The 20,253-nt window shown below is 40.6% G+C and overlaps 1 protein-coding gene across 4 annotated transcripts in view; it reads right to left on the bottom strand.

Annotated features, from left to right (window-relative positions):
* Stx8 (syntaxin 8) overlaps positions 1-20,253 on the bottom strand; it is a 265,408-nt gene that overhangs the window by 91,194 nt on the left and 153,961 nt on the right. For 2 of the 4 annotated variants that reach the window (XM_013522155.1, XM_005399386.2), the window contains exon 8: positions 17,275-17,376. In XM_013522155.1, coding sequence (XP_013377609.1) covers positions 17,275-17,376 — 102 coding nt within the window. Of the gene's footprint in view, positions 1-12,665; positions 12,790-17,274; positions 17,377-20,253 lie in introns of those variants that run through there. The other 2 variants (XM_005399384.2, XM_005399385.2) reach the window with 2 other exon arrangements.

The following is a 20,253-nucleotide window of genomic DNA, read 5'->3' as shown; positions in this document are numbered from 1 at the left end:
ATGATTAACAGCCAGTTTCTGCACAGTGTGACAACTTGAAGGATGGAAATCAAAACTGTAATGATTCAAATTTACGAAGGACTCTAGCTGAGGAAGGCTAAATAAACTCAGTATGTGTGTAGATGACCAGCTATAAAAGAGATTATTAGTGGCACACCTAGAAATTTCACCAACTATTCATTCTCTTTTTAGATAACATACTAAAATGTGAACTGGATGAAGAAATACTAATGGCAAATAAATACATGAGAAAATGTTCAACATCAATAGTCATTCGAAAAATGCAAATTAAAACAACACTGAGATTCCATCTCACCCAGAAAGAATGGCTATCATCAAGAAATCAACCAATAACAAATGCTGGAGAGGCTGTGGGGAGAAAGGAACCCTACTCCACTGCTGGTGGGAGTATAGATTGGTGAAACCACTGTGGAAATCAGTCTGGAGATTTCTCACAAGACTAGGATTGGAAGTCCCATTTAACCAATTCCCCTTCTGGGTATTTTCCCAGAAGAATTAAAGACATCATAACACAGCAATATATGTGCACCCATATTTATAGCTACACAATTTGTTACAACTAAATCTTGGAAACAATCCAAATGTCCATCAACTGAGGAATGGATAAAAAAGATGTGGTATTTTTATACAATGGAGTATTACTCAGCTATAAAAAAGATAAACTTGAGGCTTTCGTAGGTAAATGGATGCAACTAGAGACCATACTCATAAGTAAAATAAATCAGAACCACATGTGTAAACATCATATTGTCTTCCTGGTGTAGAAACCTGAAAGAGTAAGTAAAACTCAAAATGTACAATAGATGGTATGAAAGGGAAAGAAACTGCTCAAAGAAAGGAACAATTGGGCTGAGGAAAAGAAGAAAAAAGAAGGAAAACAAACAAACAAAAAATACTGGGACAACTGTACTGCTGATGTCTGACGGTATATTGAAAGGAACAGTTAATGCTTAAAATTTTTTATATTCTGACCAATTTTGCATGCTTATATCTGGTAATCTGAGCAACTGATTTGAAGACAACAATAGGCAATGGAACAACCATTGGTGAATTCCTACCATCTTGTCTTGTGAAACTCTGTATTATCTCTAATGTTTTATCTAATAATTTTTATTATTCTCTTTAATGGTTTGAACAATCTTCCATTCTTACGTCTGGTAATCTGAGCAACACAGTTGAAGATAACAATATGTAATATAATAATCACTGTTAATTCCTATCATTTTGTTTTGAAACCCTGTATCACTTTTAATGTTCTTGTTTTGTTTATGTTTGTGATGCTAGTATGCTGCTCTTGTTCTTTTTTTTTCTTTTTACTACTCTCTTTAAAATAAAAAAAATGTGAACTAAGCATTAACATGGAGGCACTTTCAATGTCTATGTTTCCCTTTTTCTCTCTCCAACTATTTTGAAAGACTCCAACATACAGGAAAGACAGCATAATAAGCACCTGTGCACCTCTGTATGTATACTCTAGTGTTAAATAATGAATGTGTATTTAATTTACTTATATTTAATAATTAAATAATCTACATATTTACTTCTTATACATATAGGTATATATGTGCTGCTGAAACTTTGGAAGGTAAGCTGCAAACACATGATACTTCATTTCTAAAAGCTCTGGCGTCTACCTTTTAAGAAAAGGGCTTTCTGAAAAAAAAATCCCCCCACTATTATACCCAAGAATTCTTTTTTATAACCAAGAATTTTAACATTGATATAATAACATTACCTAATACCCAGTCCCTACTCAACAATGTTTCTCATTTTCCCAAAGCATACTTTTAGATATATTTTTTATTTTTTTGAGGCAGGGTCTCACCATGTAGTTCAGACCAGCCTTGAATTTATTATGTAGCCAAGCTGGCCTTGAACTTACAGTAATCCTCCTGCCTCAGCCTCCTGGGCCCTGGGATTACAGGTGTGAGTCACCACTCCTCGCTTTAGATATGTTCTTATAAGCCAGAATGCAGTCAAAATCACAAGACATATTTTTTATGCCTTTTTAGTTTTTGCAAGCTATAGCCCTTCCACCTTTCTTCTTTCCTGATACTGTGCTTGTTTTGTGGACTCTTAGGCTTGAGCTGCTCTTATGGGAGCTCTTGATTCAAGCTAACAAGGTCGCCCTAAATATTCTGGATCAATTGTATTAATTCTCACGGCACTGAGAATTAATTTACAGCCTCCTACTGCCAGTTCTCACATTATTGGTGATGTTAAATTTGATTACTTTGCTCATATGTCTTTCTTCTTTTAACTAATAATCCATGGGGCAATTCGTTAAGATTCTGAATATCCTGTTTTCCCCAACAGTTTCTCTGTCACTCAGCAGTCTTCTCTGTCCATCTCTGGTCTCTTTCTGAGTCAAGGTCTCACTATACTGGTCAGGACGTCCTCAAACTCCTGGGCTCAAATGATTCTCCTGCCTCAGCCTACCACAACAGTGATTTTCTAACACTGTCATTCTTCTGTATTTCTTAGTTGGCATGAACAGTCTTTCCCCATCCTCACTTCTACTTTAAACCCACTGTAGATTCAAATACATGGATGCATTTTTTAAAATCAGTATTTATAATAGATTACCAAGTTATTCTTTTCATTTCTCCAATTACCCCAAACTTAACCAGTGGGGGGTCCCTGGAAGTTGGCTCCTGTAATCATCAGAGCCTGTGCACGTCCTTGGTTTCTGACACCAGGTGTTCTAGGACTGCCTTATCCCTTGGAACCCGCTGCTTCTGCACGGAGTCTCAGCACCCATGCGTTTTGGGTATCATGTGCTAATGGCATGGTCCACAGTGAGGGCACTGGGGAAGGTGGCAGAGATTAGCAGGTGGGGCTCCCTGGAGGAAGTGGATCCCTGATAGGCCTTGTCCATGGAGGCCACTTAGACCAGCCTTGCTCTTATGGCTTTCTGGCCACCATGAGGTAAGCAGACCTCACCAGGCACTTTGCACCACAAACTTCTCACTGTGCAGAGCAGGCCGGCCTCGGACTTGTGGTGATCCTTCTGCCTCAGCCTCCTGAGTGCTGGGATTATAGACGTGTGCACCACACCTGGCTAACATTTACTTGTCTTAGTCAGAAGCCCATGACAATACTTCTTTTCCCATTCACTACTTGGAATTTTATTCCCCAAGACACAACAGAACATATAAACTTAAAACTTCAACATTAAAAATTATTCTATCAAAACGATTAATGCACCAATGAAAAGGGCAGTTCTAAAAAGGTACGGCAATTTCTCTGCCTGTACCGGTGACTCCCTCCCTCATCACCAAAGGCATTAACTTTATACTTATTTTGGCTGTTTCTTCTATCTTTTCCCTTCTTACTTTTCAACAGTGCAGCCTACCATTGTCAAGCACCTGAGAAAAACAACTTAAAAGGAGGAGAGATTTGTTCTGCTCACCGTTTCAGGGGTTTGAGTCCAGGGCCAGCCATGTGTGGTGAGGCCGAGGCATCACAGCGAAGGGAGGACGTGGCAGGACAAAGATTCTTGCCTCCGGCAGAGAGAAGGGGGAAGGAAGCAGAGAGAAATGGGAAGGGCCGGAGAGGAAGGTGCTGGGGACGAGGTGCACTCTTCAAAGGCAGCTCCCAGGGTCCTAGTGTGTCCAACTAAGCCCCACCTCCTCACAGCCGTTCAGCTGAGTCAGCAATGACTTAATCCTCTGAAGGAAGCTCCACGTGATAAAAGTGCTTCTGAAGGCCCTGCCTCTGAATATTGCTGCCCCGGGGAGCAAGCCCACAATACATGCGTCTTGCGGGGGGAAGCTCATATTTAAACCATGACAGCATAATCCCTAAATTTCATCAGTTTTAGATACTGTATAGTCACTTCTTTTTTTGCTATTTGAAGATTAAATTCTGTAATACCTTATCTCTTTACTCTCTCATTTATCTTATAGTTAAATCTTATATTATGGTTAAATGAAAATCTAACATCTACATTATTATAGCTATGTTCATATTCACTTTTTTTAGAGGGGGGCAAAGTTTGGTTGTTTGGGTTTTTTCTGGTTTTGTTTTGTTTTTGAGACAGGGCCTCACTATGCAGTTCAGGCTGGCCCTGAACTCACGTAGCCCAGCCTGGCCTCGAATTCATGGCAATCCTCCTGCCTCAGCCTCCCAAGTGCTGGGATTACAGGTGTGCACCACGGCCATATTCACTCTTAAGTAACATACTGTAATCACGCTTCCTTTCCTGGTATTACTTTTTGTTTTCCTGGAGTTAATATACTAGTTGCCTCATTGTCTTTTTTCAACTGGTTAATTTTTCTCCTACTCAATCTCACATCTTCCAGCAACTTGTCACTTCAATTTGTCACATAAGGAAACACATCATTCTGGTTTTCCTTTACCTGTAATTGCATTCTTAAATGGTGAGTCTCTCGGTCTGTTGCACAGTCTTTCACTGCTATCATCTCGAGAGTTCTTTTTATTTCTTTCCCTTGCTTCTGATATCCCAGATCTTCCCAGGGTTACCTTCTCACTGAAGGACAGTGTTCTCTGTCAGCAGCTTCTCTGTTCCTAGCAGAACAGGTGTCTCTGTAGGTGTCTACAGCCCCTCAGTGAGCCCAGTGGCGGTGGCAGCAGCCTCTCTTTAACAGTTCGAGACGAGCCAGGCAGGCTGTCCTCTGCATCAGCCCAGGAGTCCAACACAGGTGCCACAGCACCGTGCGAGCAGAAACCCCCGGAGCTCCTGCGTTCAGGTGCTTCAGGCACCTCGTGCAGTTGGCAGCTGCTTCTTACCGTTACTAATTTTTGGATTACCTCACCTTCCCCTGTTCATTCTCAGTCCTTCTTACAGTACTGTAACAAGTTCTCTGTATTAAATCATCTCTGGGTGTAATACCTCAGGTGGTTTACTATTTTTCCTGACTGCCTCCTGATGGTGAGAGCCTCTCTGAGGGCTTAAAAAAAAGCAAAGGTCCCCAGAAGTACTCATTGCCAGAAAGAGCCGAGCACAGTGCCTCATATAAGATTATGCCTGTCGAAATACAAACTGACTGTTTCTGGTTTTTTGTGTTTTTTTGAGACAGGGTCTCCCATTGTAGCCCAGGCTAACTTTGAACTTACTCTGTAGTCCAGACTGGTCTAGAACTCATGACCCTTCTGCCTCAGACTCCCAAGTGCTGCGATTACAGGTGTGTACCATCTCACCCAGCCTCAAACTGATTTTAATTACAGTGTTTTATTAATGAAGTCATGGATGATAGCATGGTTACTCTGATGTGGAGCCTTCAGTTAAAGAAGATATCCACCAGTTTCGAGAACAGTGAAATGCACAAGAGGCCTCTCTGCATAAAACTGATATCACAGTAAGGAGAACGGTTTGCAAACCGCTAGGATGACCACAGCAGGAACACCTTCTACTGAGGGGGTGAAACTGAGCTGGGAGAAGGGTCCTTCCATCTTCAAAGCTGCAAAACAGCAGTCGTGCCACACCCCTCAGGCGTGAGCTCACTGCCATGGACACACTGGAAAATGCACACGGAAGTGGCAAGACAATGCACACAAGGGTACCTGCAACCGGACAACGGGTGTGAAAGGTGAAGTGCAGAACACACCAGGAATATGTTATGCAATAACATCTTTAGAATGTACTTCTTGGGTCTATTCCTGTGTTCCGTACATCCTACAACACACTTCCAGATAGCTCCAGGCTTACGACATAGCAAGGAGAGAAAGCTGCTGACTGGGGCAGGAAAATGAAACCAGAGGCGGGCAGAGTTTTATGGGTATTGCCTGGGAGTTGGAATGAAGCCCTCGAGTGAGCAGATGAATTCACAGGGGAAATGAGGACAGAACGACAGGAACTGAAAGAAAATAGAAAAACGAAGAAAAATGATACATTAAAAAAATAAAGGTTATGGGCTGGGATTTAGCTCAGTGGCACAGTGCTTGCCTGGCAAGCGCAAGGTCGTGAGTTCGATTCCCGGTACCAGAAACACCCCACCCCACCCCCACCAAAAAAAATAAAGGTTAGAAGATAGGAAATCAGGAGGTAGACTTCTGGAGATGGGGAACAGAACAGGCAGGAGGGGAGAGGAAAAGAGGAGGGATGGGATTGCAATTGATTAAGATAAGTTAAATGCATATGCTAATTTCCCAAAATAAACCCCACATCCGTAATACTGACATACATTGACAAAATAAAAAAAATTAATAGAAAAAGAAAACAGGAAAAGAGGGAAGAAAGACTAGGAAGAGAGGAGTACGGAAATTCAGAGAAGAGCCCAGCACAGAGCTGGAGATGTGATTTAAAGATGGGTGAATGTGGTCCCTTTTGTTAGTGTACGTGAACAGTCCATGGCCCACACACTGAGCCCCTTGAGGGCTGCTAGCTTTACAAGGCTGTTTGCCCAGAGAACCTGGCTAGGATTATTTCCAGCATCCTCTCACTGGAACTAGGGCTCCTGAGCCCAACTTTGAACATTAATAAAGAGGAAAAGAGATATCACTGTGAAAGTCGCAAACCTCAAATAAATGTCAGCCCTGGGAAGCAAGACTGGACAGAGAGCCTCAAACCCCCAAAGGGAGACTCTGCACAGGCTCCCCATTTCCTTCTGTCACCTACAAACTGAATGGTTTTGCAGGTGGTTAGCAGTGCCAACGCTCAGCTGAGTTTATCTGAAATAACCATTGTAGATAAAAACGTTTCCAAGTTGTTTTAGAAAAATTAGCAAAACGACTGGTTCCATTTTGGACAATACTGCTAGTATAATTAGTGATTTTATTCCCCTTTTCTCAAAGAACTTATGTATACCTTGAAATAGCCACCCTGTTACTTCGCTACAGACAAGTGATGCTCAGTTTGACGAGGGTTAGAGGAATCAGTCGCAGGAGAAGGAGGCTCCTTCCACTTGGTTCTCATTCACCCCTCCCTTTAGATATAAAAGATATCACAACCAAGCTCCACTTTGCAAAGCAGGAACCATGTTCATTTAGTTCTTACAGCTTAAAAGGTCTTTTTCCTGAAACGTATGTCTTAGGTCCAGAATTTATTCATATCACTAGCATAAAGGGATTTTTACAAGGGGACGGCAAAATATTTAAATTTAAGCCCATCATGACGAACAATCAAGCTGATTGGAGCCATCATGTGCCACGTGAAAGAAGATGCTGCTTAAGAAATAATGTACGAGAAAAAACCACACAGACTGAGCAATGTGAGCACCAGCACTCAGCAGGCACCTCCAGGCTGTTCCAAATCACATTGCTTTTTAAAAAAAAGAATATCTGAATTGGGGCTGGGGATATGGCCCTGCCGCACAAGTGCCTGTCTGGCAAGCGCGAACTCCTGAGTTCGATCCCCGGTACCAAAAAACAAAAACCAAACAAACAAAAAACAACAAATGCAGTCACTTGAATATCAGAATGGGAGATGCAGGAAAAAAAGAATACAAAGTAAATCTAGATTGTAAAGATAATCAGGTTTTGGAAGAACTAGAAGTTTAAAGTTCTGAAGGAACACAGCATATAAAATCATTAGTTCAGCGTCACAGTAAGATATGCCTGTTTCCTTACTAAAATGAAAAGCAGGCTCCTGAACTCCTTGAGATTTGATTATGTATAAACAAGATGGGAGTCAGAGTAGCAAAATGGATCAAAAGGCATCTCTGATTTATCAAGGATATAGAGACTTTGCCGCTGGGCATGGTAGCACATGCCTGTAACTCCAGCTGTTTGGGAGGATTGTAGGTTCAGGATCAATTTAGTGAGACCCTGTATCAAAAGTTTAAAAGGGCTGAGGATGTAGCTCAGTTGTAGAGTGCCTGTCTAGCACTTGTAAGGCCCTGGGTTCAAACTCTGTACTGAAAAATAAAGCAACAATAATGCTTAATTTATTTACATTTATTTTTGAAATATCTTCTAGTTTTGAAACAATTTTTGTTCCTATTTCTACTTTGTTTAGGCAAATCTACATAGATATAATTATGATTCTATTACATTAAAAAGTTGTATGGAGCAGTATCACACATTATTTGGAAGATGCCAGGGAATTTTAGAAATATTATTCTAACTGTGGATGATTTCATAGAATGGTGAACATCAAGTATTTATTTACTTTTTAAAATTTACTTTTTAAAATTTACTTTTTAAAATTCTGTGATAAAGTGCACGACATGAAATTCACCACCTCCTCCATTTTCAAGTGTTCAGGCCTTTGTGCATTCATCACTGGCATGTTTATTCATTTTTAAAAATGACCATTTTCAGTTAGTTTTCCTTCCAGGTAATCAGTTATACCAGACAAAATGTCAACAAAATGAAGACAAATTTTAGATGCCATATCTTTAAGAAATAAGACTGTTATTTAAAAAAAAAAAATCAGACTTTGCAGAAATCCAAAAGTCATTTTTACGAGTGACTGCTTTAAGGGCTAAGAGAGAGACATGGGCACCTTGGAGCACAAATCAAGTGCTGCAGAGCATCTGGAGGCTAGGCTCGGCAGCCGGGAACTCTCTCAAGGGAAACTGAGTCACACGTGCCAGACTGAGCAGTGTGAGCACCAGCACTCGGCAGGCACCTCCAGAGCAGCAGAAAGTGAGATACAGTGAGCTGTTCACAGTGCCTGCCATGGCGGAGCCTGGGGTCCCACGCCCGGCTGACACCTAAGGCTGACACGAAGATCAATTTACTGCTAAATCCAGAGAAATGGACCTTAGTGTTTAGATTCATGGGCAAAGAACACCAACAGTGATTTTAAAATGAAACCCAAATCAATTATTCTAAGGAATTTAACATGGTTCACTGACTGGAAATTGTCGCTGCTACCTGACTCTGAAGTAGAAAGGAAAGGTGAACTAAAAGATAAAAACCAAGTCCTCAGTGAAGTTCTGTTGGAGCTAATTAATGCATCCCTAGAGCTGATAGAAATGTTCATTAAGGCAGCTACGTCTGGATTTACGGCTAATATCAGGGCTTATGACACCGCATTTCCAAGGGGTACGGACAAGGAGAATTCCACTTTCTAACCAGCACAAATTCCTGTATGCCAGCCAATCCTTCCTACTTCATTCATGCGCAGCCTCAAGCGGGCATCGATGTCATGACACCAGAAAGAAGTCATCGAGGCCAAGTCTCTGGACTGCGGCGCTGGTCTGCAGTTGGGCCGTTTTTCTGAAGGGCCTGGCAGGAAGCGTGCTCTGCAGCGCACAGGAGCAGGGACAGGGATTTACCTGTGGACGCACAACCAGCCAAGTGGGCAGAGGTGCATGGTGCAGCCACAAATGAATGCAGTCTCACTTTCACTGTGATAATTTCTAAAACTACAGAGAATTTTAAACCTTACTTTAAAATTTTGTTGGCTGCTATTTCTTCTTTAATTGTATTTCCTTTTATGTAATTTTATTTAACAATGCTACTGTTTCTCCAAGCAGTGATGCGGCTCACAGCTAATATTAAAATCAAACTGCATCTCCTGCTCTGAGCACACACCAGCAACTGGCGGGAGCTCGGGAGGCTCTGAAAACTGGGCGGTGAATGCTAGACAGCCGCAAAGGTAATGCAGTATTAGAATTTACTTTTTACAGTATACAAAGAGATAACACCTGTGAATAACTGTGAGTTTAATAACCCCATCAGCTACCCATGCCTCCACTTAATCCTTTCTGTAATTATGATTTTTAAAGGAGGAGAAGCATGAAAAGCCATACCAAAAATTCCATTTTAGGGAATTTTTTGAAAAAGTCTACCACTTCATTTTAAGCACATAATTAACGGTAGCTCTAAAAGACGAAAATAAGCACCTGTATCATCTACTTGGAGCACAGACATAGGAGTGGTGGTTCCCTTACTCCAATCCTTTGTTCTCCTAACCTAGCACATACTGAGCCCACCAAGCTTTCTCCTTATCTTTCATTAAAATATTTTCCTATGTTTCTTATTTTGTTCTGACAAGAAAAAAATATACATGTATATAACAATTTTTGACAAATACAACAATTTATAACACTGATGAATCCCAAGTATGATTGCACAGGTACCTAATGTGGCACTAGTCACCTGATAAAGATGCACAGAGGTCTTGCCTAGATCCCTAATCCTTATTTGGTTACTTCGGGGGAGGGGAGGAGAAAACGCAAGGTCAGAGATTGAAGAATGATATTTAATTTTCTTCAAGCAGGTGGATAGAACTGCAAAGATTATCTGATCTAAACTATTGATTTTGCATGTGAAAAGACATAAAGTGACTTCCTCCCCTTCCCAGTCTTACCCAGGTTGGGTAATTTCAGCCATAAATAGAATCTAATTCCTCATTTTATTTCAATTTACAAATATAAATAAAAATCAGTATGTAAATGAGGATCACGGAGCGTGTAATGATGAACTCCTGAAGGGTTAGGCTGGGTAGCAAAATGAAACAGGTGCTGGGTTTCTCCTTCCCTTTCTCCCATGAGTAGGTAGACAAACAGTATCAGCAAAGCACACTGCGAATATGCAAAATATACTCTCTCCTAAGAAGACTGACATTCTTCCAAACCCCATCCACACGTGCTGGTCATACAGAGATGTAGGGAGCAGATGAACTGGTGAAAAAACATTACCAGAAAACAGGAAGAAATATGTGGACCAGTAACATCATCAATCAAAACCTGTATGGTGTAATTATTACTCAGTAAGAATAGAAAATGCTCAGAAATCATACCTGAGCATTCCGAACCACATCAAGCAAAAAGAATTTTTTAAAAAGGCTGTGTTTTGTGATCACTTCTAACCCCTTGACGATAACAAGTATCAGTGCCTCCTCCCAGTTCCTAAGAAGCGTGGAGGTCTCTGAGGGGGTCATGGTGCCGGTTCAGAGGCTGTCAGCCTCTATCCATCACATTCCATTAAGTAAAGGGTTTCCAATTTTGCGCCTCTCTCTAAGGCTTCATTTTGCCTGGATTAAGCTGAAGCATCAACATTTGAACTTACTGCTCCTATTCCCGCTTCCCAAATAAATGCTATTAGCAGAAAAATAGGCTTTTCCACACTCAGAATTCAAAATCAGGGCAGACAACAGTATAAAAAACATTCTGACCACAAGTACCTAACACGTGCATCACACAGACTTCATGGGCAACCACAAGGCACAGGATGGGGCAAGGACTTGGAGGGGCCAAGGGAAGCAAAGGTCTACAAATGGAGATTTTGGTTCCTAGAATGAATTTTGAACAACACTGATATGTACACTGGAGGGTCATAGCATTCTCTGGGATTACAGCAGTTGGTTCCCTAATACTACATAGTTTTACTACTTATTATCTACTATCTCTATGATAGAAAAAAGTCATTTTGCTAAAAAATTCCAGAAATGTCCGGGAGATAAACAGTTTTAAACTAATTTTAAAAGGCATGTGCTAAAAAAATAAGAACTCTTAAGGAGAGGAACCCATCTTGTTTATTTGTACAATACTGAGGGCTGGGGAGATGGTTGCCACGGTGACAGCTCATATACTAATCCCAAGATAGGGCCACATTTTACAGAAATCTGATCAAAATTACAATCACACATATTTTTCTCTACCAACAAAGATATTTCATTATTATCTTTAATGGCTACATAAATATGACAAAGAAACAAATAGAATGAGGAGAACAGAAAGTAATGAGCAAAGGAGAGAGTTCAGAGTTTAGAACAAACAGGCCTTGGGGTTGACCGGACAAATAGAGAAAAGAGACCCCAAAGTAGTACATGTGACATGTTTTATTTGGCCCACACGGTATTTTTTAAAATGTGAATTTACTGTGAACACTAAAATACTGGGAGATTTCACTTGAGATCCAGATTTCAGTTTTCTCTTTAAAAAATAAACAAGCAGATGATCTGGCAACTCTTGGCATGTGCTCCTCCTTGGTAGAAATCTGCTGTTTGCTTTCTACTTTGCCACTGGACATAATAACAGTTGCTCACTTCCTGTCTGGCCACTGAAGGCAATAGAAGGGATGAGGAAGCACTGAGCCCGAAAAACATAGGAAGCACGGCAAAGGAAGCGGATTCTAGGAGGAAGATTCCGAGTGCACGAGAAATTGAGGACAGAGTGAGGGGACGCCATGGGCAGTCAAGAGAAGCTGGCTGGCCGCAGCTGAAGACTCAGGTCTGGGGATGCGGGGGAAGCTCGGTCTGAGATGCAGGAGCACTAGGTACCCATGAAAGCATCCAGGATAGGAGGTGAGATAGCTTGGAAACTCTAGGCCTTTGGAAAGAGTTGAGGAAAAAAAAATCTGAGGACTGAGCACTAAGCATCCTCAATATGGAGTGGGAAGGGGAGAAGAATGAGAGACAAGGGAAACTTGAATAAACAAATAGGCTGTGCGTGGCCTGGCTCCCCTCTGCCTCGCTGTACTTTCAATGTCCTGCAGGCAGATGCCCTGTATCTTAGCCAGGCAGCCCTATTTGTTGTTTGATTTTTGTTGTTGTTGCTTTTTGTTTTTTGTTTTTGGTACCAGGAATCAAACTCAGGAACTTGTGCTTGCCAGGCAGGCACTTGTGCCGCTGAGCTATATCCCTGCCCTATTTGTTGTTTGAGAAACCCAGTGTTATCTGTGTCTTCTTCAAATCTATACTTTTCATTGCCTGGAATCGTCTTTCCCCCACCTGCCCACTACATTCTGTTCAGCTTTGTGAAATGAGCTTACAGTCTTGTCGCAGCAGCCAACAGTGTCCAGTGCATGTCCAGCAAAGCCTTTCTCACATTGCCTGGGTCTGCAGCCTTCCCGTTAGACTAAGCGTGCCACAAGGCCGGGACGGAGGCCGCGCTGATGTTTCATCCTCAGTGCCTAACATACCATGGCATCGGTACATGACAAGGAGAAAAATGAAGAAAGGAGTCAGCAGCTGAAGCAGTAAGGACAATGCTTGATCACAGAAATCAAGCAGGAGGAGCTATTTCTGCCAGAGAACATTTCAAACCCTAGAAGTTATTCAAGAAGAATGACGGCTAGAGAGGTACTAGGTTTTATCAAAGGTCTGTCACTAAGTTCATGGTGGGGGACAGTTTCTGACACATTATGGTGAAATAATATCTGTATCTCAAAGGCTTAATATTGCTTACATCCTAAGAAGTAGGTCTACTTAGGAAATCTATCTGTAATGGGCAATGTCTTGAAGGCCCTCCCATCGTGTGAGATCCTGCCAGGAGGGAGTGCAACATTTCCCACTCGGGATGCCAGGAGAGCCAGCATCTTTCTCTGCCCGCTCTGGCCGGCTGGCACTCCCTCAAGATGGCTGGAGGCAGCAGAGTCACTCAGCAACTTTTGTAACATAACTTTAAAGGTTGCTTTTGCTAATAGCACTGACTTTTCACTTGGGTCTGCAGTTATTTTCTTTGCTACTGCTAAGTTTTGGGTCAGGTTCCTGCTTGACTCTGTACACAGACATACATGATAATCACTTAAAGAATGTCTGTCTAAAAACTGCTAAGAACAAAATTAATTAGCCCTACATTTACCCAACTTCTCTTATACCCTTTCAAGACTGAAGACACCAAGATAAGAATATCTAAGTTATTTTCAAGATTCCAGGAACAGCAAAGCTTTTTTTTGATCAAACCCTGGGTCTTGTACGTGGAAGGCAAGAGCTCTACCACTGAGCCATATCCCCAGCTGGAACAGCAAGTCTTTCAGGCAGATTACCTTATGAGGAGAACTGAGGCTGCTCTCACAGAAAGGCAATGACCCCATGATGGGAGTCAAGGTTCTCTCCCTGAATGGGAGCAATAACTCCATGAGGGAGAACCAAAATTGCCCTCTCAAGTAGTAACAACTTCCCCAGAGCCAGCAGGACCTTGTCAAACCAGACCTGAAATAATGATCAACCAGACCACAGTCTGACCAAAACCACGACTATGTATTCTTTTTGCCCCTCCCTTTGGTCCTTCCCTATATAATCATGAAGCTGTCAGCATCTGCAAGACAGGGTTAGGATGATAGTCCTCCTGTTCCTTCCTAGAGTGGCTGCACTGAATAAATTCCTTTTCTACTTCACTGCTTTTTCCACTTGGTCTTTTGGAGCAAGTGGCTGGATCTGGCATGTTGAGAACCTCCCATGACTGCCATGACACTCTGACCTTGGCATCCAACCCAGGCTATTCGCACCCAAGGACAATGGCTGCTCCGTCCCCTGGTTCTCCAGCTGTCACTTCTCTGAGCCTCAAATAACCTTCCAATTTGAGCCCCAGTCTCCGATTCTGGCACCTGGATGTATCCTAACTGATACTTTACCTGAGAGAAAACAAAATAAAACTTAAATATAGAAAAAAGCTCTAGGTATACAATGCAGCATTATTTTATAACATGAAATTCATTTATGTATTATACACATAACCCAAAAGTAATTTTGTACAATATTTTTAGTGCATTTGCATTTTGACTGCAACCTATCACATGAAATTAGGTGTGGAAGTTTCCATTTGTGGCATCATTTTTTCAGTTAAAAAGCTCAAATTGGGCCAGGGATATAGCTCAGCAGCACAAGTGCTTGCTTGGCAAGCACAAGATCCTGAGTTTGATTCGTGGTATCAAAAAAAAAGGTCACATTTTGGAGCATTTCATAATTTGACTTTGTGGACTAGGCATGCTCAACCTATAATTGCAATCCTCATTTTACGGAGAAGGAAGCTGATACCTAGGTCCGCTAGACAGCAGCCTGTGTGGTGTGGACGATTTTTATCTACTGCCTTGCTGCATCTCCAGGAGAGCTGGAGGCAGACCCACTGGTTCTAGGTTGCCATAACGTTTGTGCAAGGTCAGCTGGGCTGATCTCCAACCACACACCGGAACGCTGCTAAAATCACAACAGACGTGCTTAGACAACATTACGTAACAGTCAATATGCTGAGAAGCAAGACTGTCCCTCAACCGGAGTCATTCAGAATTCTCAGTCTGGGCTTTCACAATTGGCTCCCTCTGTCAGACCCAGACAAGGCTCTATTTTGAATTCTAATGAGGATCAGGCACACTGAATATTTAAACTGCAATTACAAAGATCCCACTTTTATGTAAATGTCCTTAATACAAGAAACAGATTTGAAAATACATCAAGGTACCAGGGGAACATATCAGTCTAATTTGCCTTTAGAATCTAGAAAAAACAAATGTCAATATTGTTTTCGACTTGATGTTATCATTGGGGTGCAACTGAGAGAAGAAAAGGGAGGGAGAAAACACACACACACAAAATCTCAGTACAAATTTTAAAGCCCAGACTCTAGAGTGAGAGGTCCACAAAGAGGTGCTTGAATCCTTTGTTAGTAACCGAACAAACAAATTCATCATCGGGCCCTTCTCCTGCGTGGCCCCCTTGCAATTTGGTCTGTATTTATAACTAGAAATTCTCTCACTGCTCAAGCATCTATGACTGATATGGCAGACCATCAAGGAAGATCTGTGCAGGCCAGGGAAACAAAAGGCCATTTCATGGTTCACAACTTATTTTTTTGTAAGCCTTTGAGGAGCATGACGATGTGCTGCCTGCTACCTGCACCTCAAGTCCTCATAGTTACCAGTCATACGGGCCACGAGCAAACAGTAATCAAGTTACACTTTGAGGGAGTTAATCTCCTTTCACTACTAGTTCAAACACACCTTGCCTATATTCATGTATATGTGTGCATTTGTTTACATATAAAACAATCCAGCCTTGCATCTGAGAAAAGCAGGTAAATAACTCTTTATGTTTTGAGGCTCTTGGACCAACTCCGTGCCCCCCAAATGCCTCTTCTATTAAGATTGTAATTTAACTTCCAAGGCATTCTAGATAACCTCCTCTAAATGCCAGCATATATGAAAAGGAAATATGATGGATTTTTTCTATTTTTCCTCCGATTGATTTTCCTTTCTGTCAGCACCAAGAATCTATTCCATTTTGAGTTTCAAGGTTTTGTTTTTTTTTTTTTTAATAGTGCTAGGACTAAAACCCAGGGCCTCGGACATACTAGGCAAAAGCTCTACCACTGAACTGTATCACCTGCTGCAAGTTTCAGTTATTTTTATTTTCTAGAAATTTTATCTGACCTCTTTTAAAACTTTTGTGTTCTATTAAGATGCTTTCAAGCTTGTCATGTTTTTAATTCAAAAAAGTATCACTGATTTTACAATAATCATGTTTGACAATTCTTTTTTTTTTGTTTTTATTTTCAGTTTTTTGAGAGAGAGTCTCCCTATGTAGTTCAGACTGGCCTTGAACTCACAGTGATCCTCCTGCCTCAGCCTCCCAAGTACTGGGATTACAGGCATGTGCCACCAGGCCCGGGTTTCGTGTCTGATAATTCTAATACCAAAAGTCTGTACAGACTGTTTTCTATGACGTGTTGCCAGTTCTTGCTCATGCCGTACCGTTTTCATGTATACTAGCTTATCTTTAACTGGGTGCTGACCACTGCCCTTGAGAGTATAATTTAGTTGATCCCTAAAGACCTCGAATAAACACACTTTCCTCTAGAGTGGCATTCCATTAGTTTTTAACAAGTAACTAGTACTGAGATGAGTGAGTCTGTCTCAAACCAAATTCAAGGTTTGCAGTTTCCTGGGTTACTCCGAGTATATACAAGTATGTCCAGATTGCAAATATATGTGAAGGGATTCCCGTGACCCCAGCTTACCAGGAATTGTATTATTATTTTCTTTCTTTTTCCTCTTTTGGATCCCAATTTAATGTGTGAGGATCTCTTATTATACTTTCTAGTTGGAGTGGGCCTAAAACTTACTTGTCTGCTCCTCCCAGACTACAGAAGACCCTGACTCCTACCTGTGAACAGGCTCTACCAGACGGAACTTTTCTGGATACAAATACTAAACACTAGGTATTAAAAAATCAGCAACAATACAAGAAACATTCTGCATTCATTATGATTTCATGAATGGCATGTACTCAGGACCACCATGTTGTAAATACAAAAACATACAAACACGTTTATGAATGTATTCATTTCATATGACAAGCAGCATGACTGATTAGAAGATAAGCAAATTGAGAAAGCTGAATTGTGAAGACTTTTCCTACTTTGATAATAGCTAAAACTTGCTCAGTGCAAATATACCAAACATGAAGTGCAATATATTCTATATACATATATGTATATGTACATATATGGATATATGTATGTGCATATGTGCACATTTTAGCAATATCAATGCTGCATCAAGCGATACTGCTGTTAGAAGGGCAACAAAATTCCTGTGGCAATTACACAAACACAGGAAACAAAGTAGAGTAAATCCCCAAGAGATCAGAAAAGCAGAGCCCTAAGGACTACCATGTCTTACCACACGAGGTTGACTTTCTGTCCACCAAGCTCACACGCCTGGTTTCGGTGCGAAGCTTTTCATCCGTGTTCTCTACGAGGTTGGCAAGGTCATCGATTATCTCTGGAAAGGAAAGGGAAGACATATGATTAATATTCCCCAAATGCCCCAGCTTGCATCATAGCTCCATAGCTGTGGTAGTCTTTCTTGGTAAGAATGTCTCAAGTGCACTGCCTGAAATGGTACAGAACTCATGTATAATGTCCAAAAACTGAAAGTTTGACTTTAAAAGACAAAATCAAAACCAAGTATTAGGAAAGGAAAAAAAAAAAAACTTGCTGGACACAATTCTAGGACATGGAAATGTCAGCAAGCTAGAGAAAGAAAGCACAGCCCAACAAACTTATGCCCGGCCAGGTCATCATTCAAGTATAAGGTGACTGATAGACGGTACAAAAGACTTCAGCACTTCTTGAGAAAATTACTTGATGAAAAAACTAGCCAACCAAGAGATGAATAAAAATAAAGAATTCTAATAAAGAAGCCAGAGACCATGACATAAGAGATGATGGTTAGAACTGAATCCATTTAAAAACTGAACTGAGACTAAGCAAATATATGCATGACAAGAAGGTATAGAAATGTTACAAACGACATGTGATGTGTAATTGCAACTGAAAAATTAGGGAGCAATTGGGAGGAGGAAGGAAGGTGAAAAGCAGTTGAAAGCACTAGTTCCTTCATCCCTCACAGCAAGACACAGCAAGCCGCTGAAAAGCTAGACATACAGAAAATGTATAGCTTTTAAAATCACCAAAAATTCAACATTTTATGTCATTTTTGATGAAACTTTAGCAATTACCATTTTTCACTAACTATTATCTCTTGTAAAGATTCTTCTGTGAAGTTCACCTTTTATTATGTTGCTCTTTTTAAAGTGAAATGAACACATTTAAATTTATTTTAAGGGACAACACTTAAACAGCATATATAGTATCTTAATTATGTGCCATTATTTCTAAACATTCTTTTATATTTATGTGACTATAGAGATGTATGTGGAAAATGGAAATCTGATGTTTTTGACAATTGTCCCTTGGTGGTGGGATCCTCGGCAACTACAAGCCAAAATGAGTGTTTCCTCCTCATGGATTATTAATCTCATACTTTGTCCTAGTAACAGACACACGACCAACACATTATACATTAAGGGGAATATCTTAGTAACATTCTTGTTTCTGGGACAAAACACCTAACACTCACAAGTAAAAGGAGGAAAGGTTTATTTTAGCTTGCAATTTGTAGAGGTGTCAGTCTATAGTTGGCTGGCTCTACGGCAGGGCAGCATGGCAGAGGAGAAGCAGTACACGGCACGGCAGTATGTCCATCTTCTTTCCCCTTTTATTCCATCCAGACTCTAAGACTATTTATTGATGTTACTCATACCCAGGGAGAGTCTTCCTTCTTCATTAAGTCCACCATCCATACCCAGAACTATGCTAAACCAACCAGCAGACTAATCCAGTATATAAATGGCCAATATATCCATAAAAGAAGCTCAGCATCATTAGTCATTACAGAAAATACAAAATTAAACCACTGTATAATATTTCTTCACATGCGCTAGATGCTAAAATGGAAGGCAGATGGTGCTAACTGTTGGAGAAGATGTGTGCTGTGTCTCACACAGCTCTCTGCTGGTTCAGGGAAAAATGGCGAGGGGATTTACAAAATAAAGACAAGAGACAAAAGCTGAGGCCAGGTGGAGCCTTCTTTCTGGATGGGAGAAGAGGAACTTAACAACAATAGGGGCATTTATTTATACTTTTGACAAAGTGAGTATCACGCACACAGGGTTACCTAGTGACTAATGTCTGCAACTGTCTCATGCAAGATGTTTTTCTCAGCACCAAAGTATTTCCAGCTTCACCCGCTCCCTACAGATGTGGACACTGTACAAGTGTTACTCAGTTCTAATCAAGTTAATCATATCTACTCTCTTACAACCTTCACTGCTAGGTATTTACCAACAGAAATAAAAACAGCTTTCTCAAGAAGACCTGTACAATAATATGCACAGAAACCTTATTCAATAGGCTTCCAAACTAAAAATAACCAAAACATACATCATTAGGAGAATGGATAAGTAACTTGAGGTGTATTTGTAAAATGGAATACTATTTATCAATAAAAGGAATAAGCTAATTATGAATGCAACAACTGTGTAAGTCTAAAAATAATTTTCTTGGCTCAAGTAAGTAAAAATTAATATATATTTTATAACTTCATTTATATGAAATCTAAGGATAATCCTATCTTATAGGATAGAAATGAGAAGTGGTTGTCTCTGGGGGTGTGTGGGTGAAAAGACTGATTACAAAGAGACACAGGAACTTTCCAGAGTGATGGAAATGTTCAAAATGATCACACAAATATATAATTGAAAAGACACAAAAAACTAAAGGTTCACATTATTATGACACTCCTAAGAGTTTCCAGTAAACAGGAAGGAAGAAAGGAGGGAGAAAGGAAAAGAGGAACAAATGCTTTATTTTTGTTGTTGTTTTGTTTTTTGTTTTTCTTCTGGTACCAGGAATCGAACTTACGACCTTGCACTTCCCAGGAAGGCACTTTGCCGCTCAGCTAAATCCCCAGCCCCAACAAATGCTTTAGAATAACAAAATTTTTGATTGGTGAGAAGTCAGGTAATCACCCTGAGGCTCCTTGCCTTTGTACAATGTCCCTTATTGTGGGACAGTTTCTTTCACTGAACAAGACTGGTAACATGGAAACTTGTGAGAGAATCAATTTCATGGCTAAAGTACAGGATGACTCTAATTATTATTAAATACTTTAGAATAATTTGAAAATCTGCCTTCTTTTTTCAACACAGTATTTTGCCTTTGTTTTCCCCATATATTTCCTTTATCTTCTCTTGTAGGCTAAAGACAGTTCACTCATGCATTATCTCCCTTTCTTTCTCTCTCTATATGTATATAA

Source organism: Chinchilla lanigera, unplaced genomic scaffold, assembly GCF_000276665.1.
Source record: "Chinchilla lanigera isolate Chin_1 unplaced genomic scaffold, ChiLan1.0 scaffold00066, whole genome shotgun sequence".
Classification (NCBI taxonomy): domain Eukaryota; kingdom Metazoa; phylum Chordata; class Mammalia; order Rodentia; family Chinchillidae; genus Chinchilla; species Chinchilla lanigera.
Note: the sequence above shows the minus strand (reverse complement) of the source record. Positions and strands in the feature narration are given on the sequence as shown.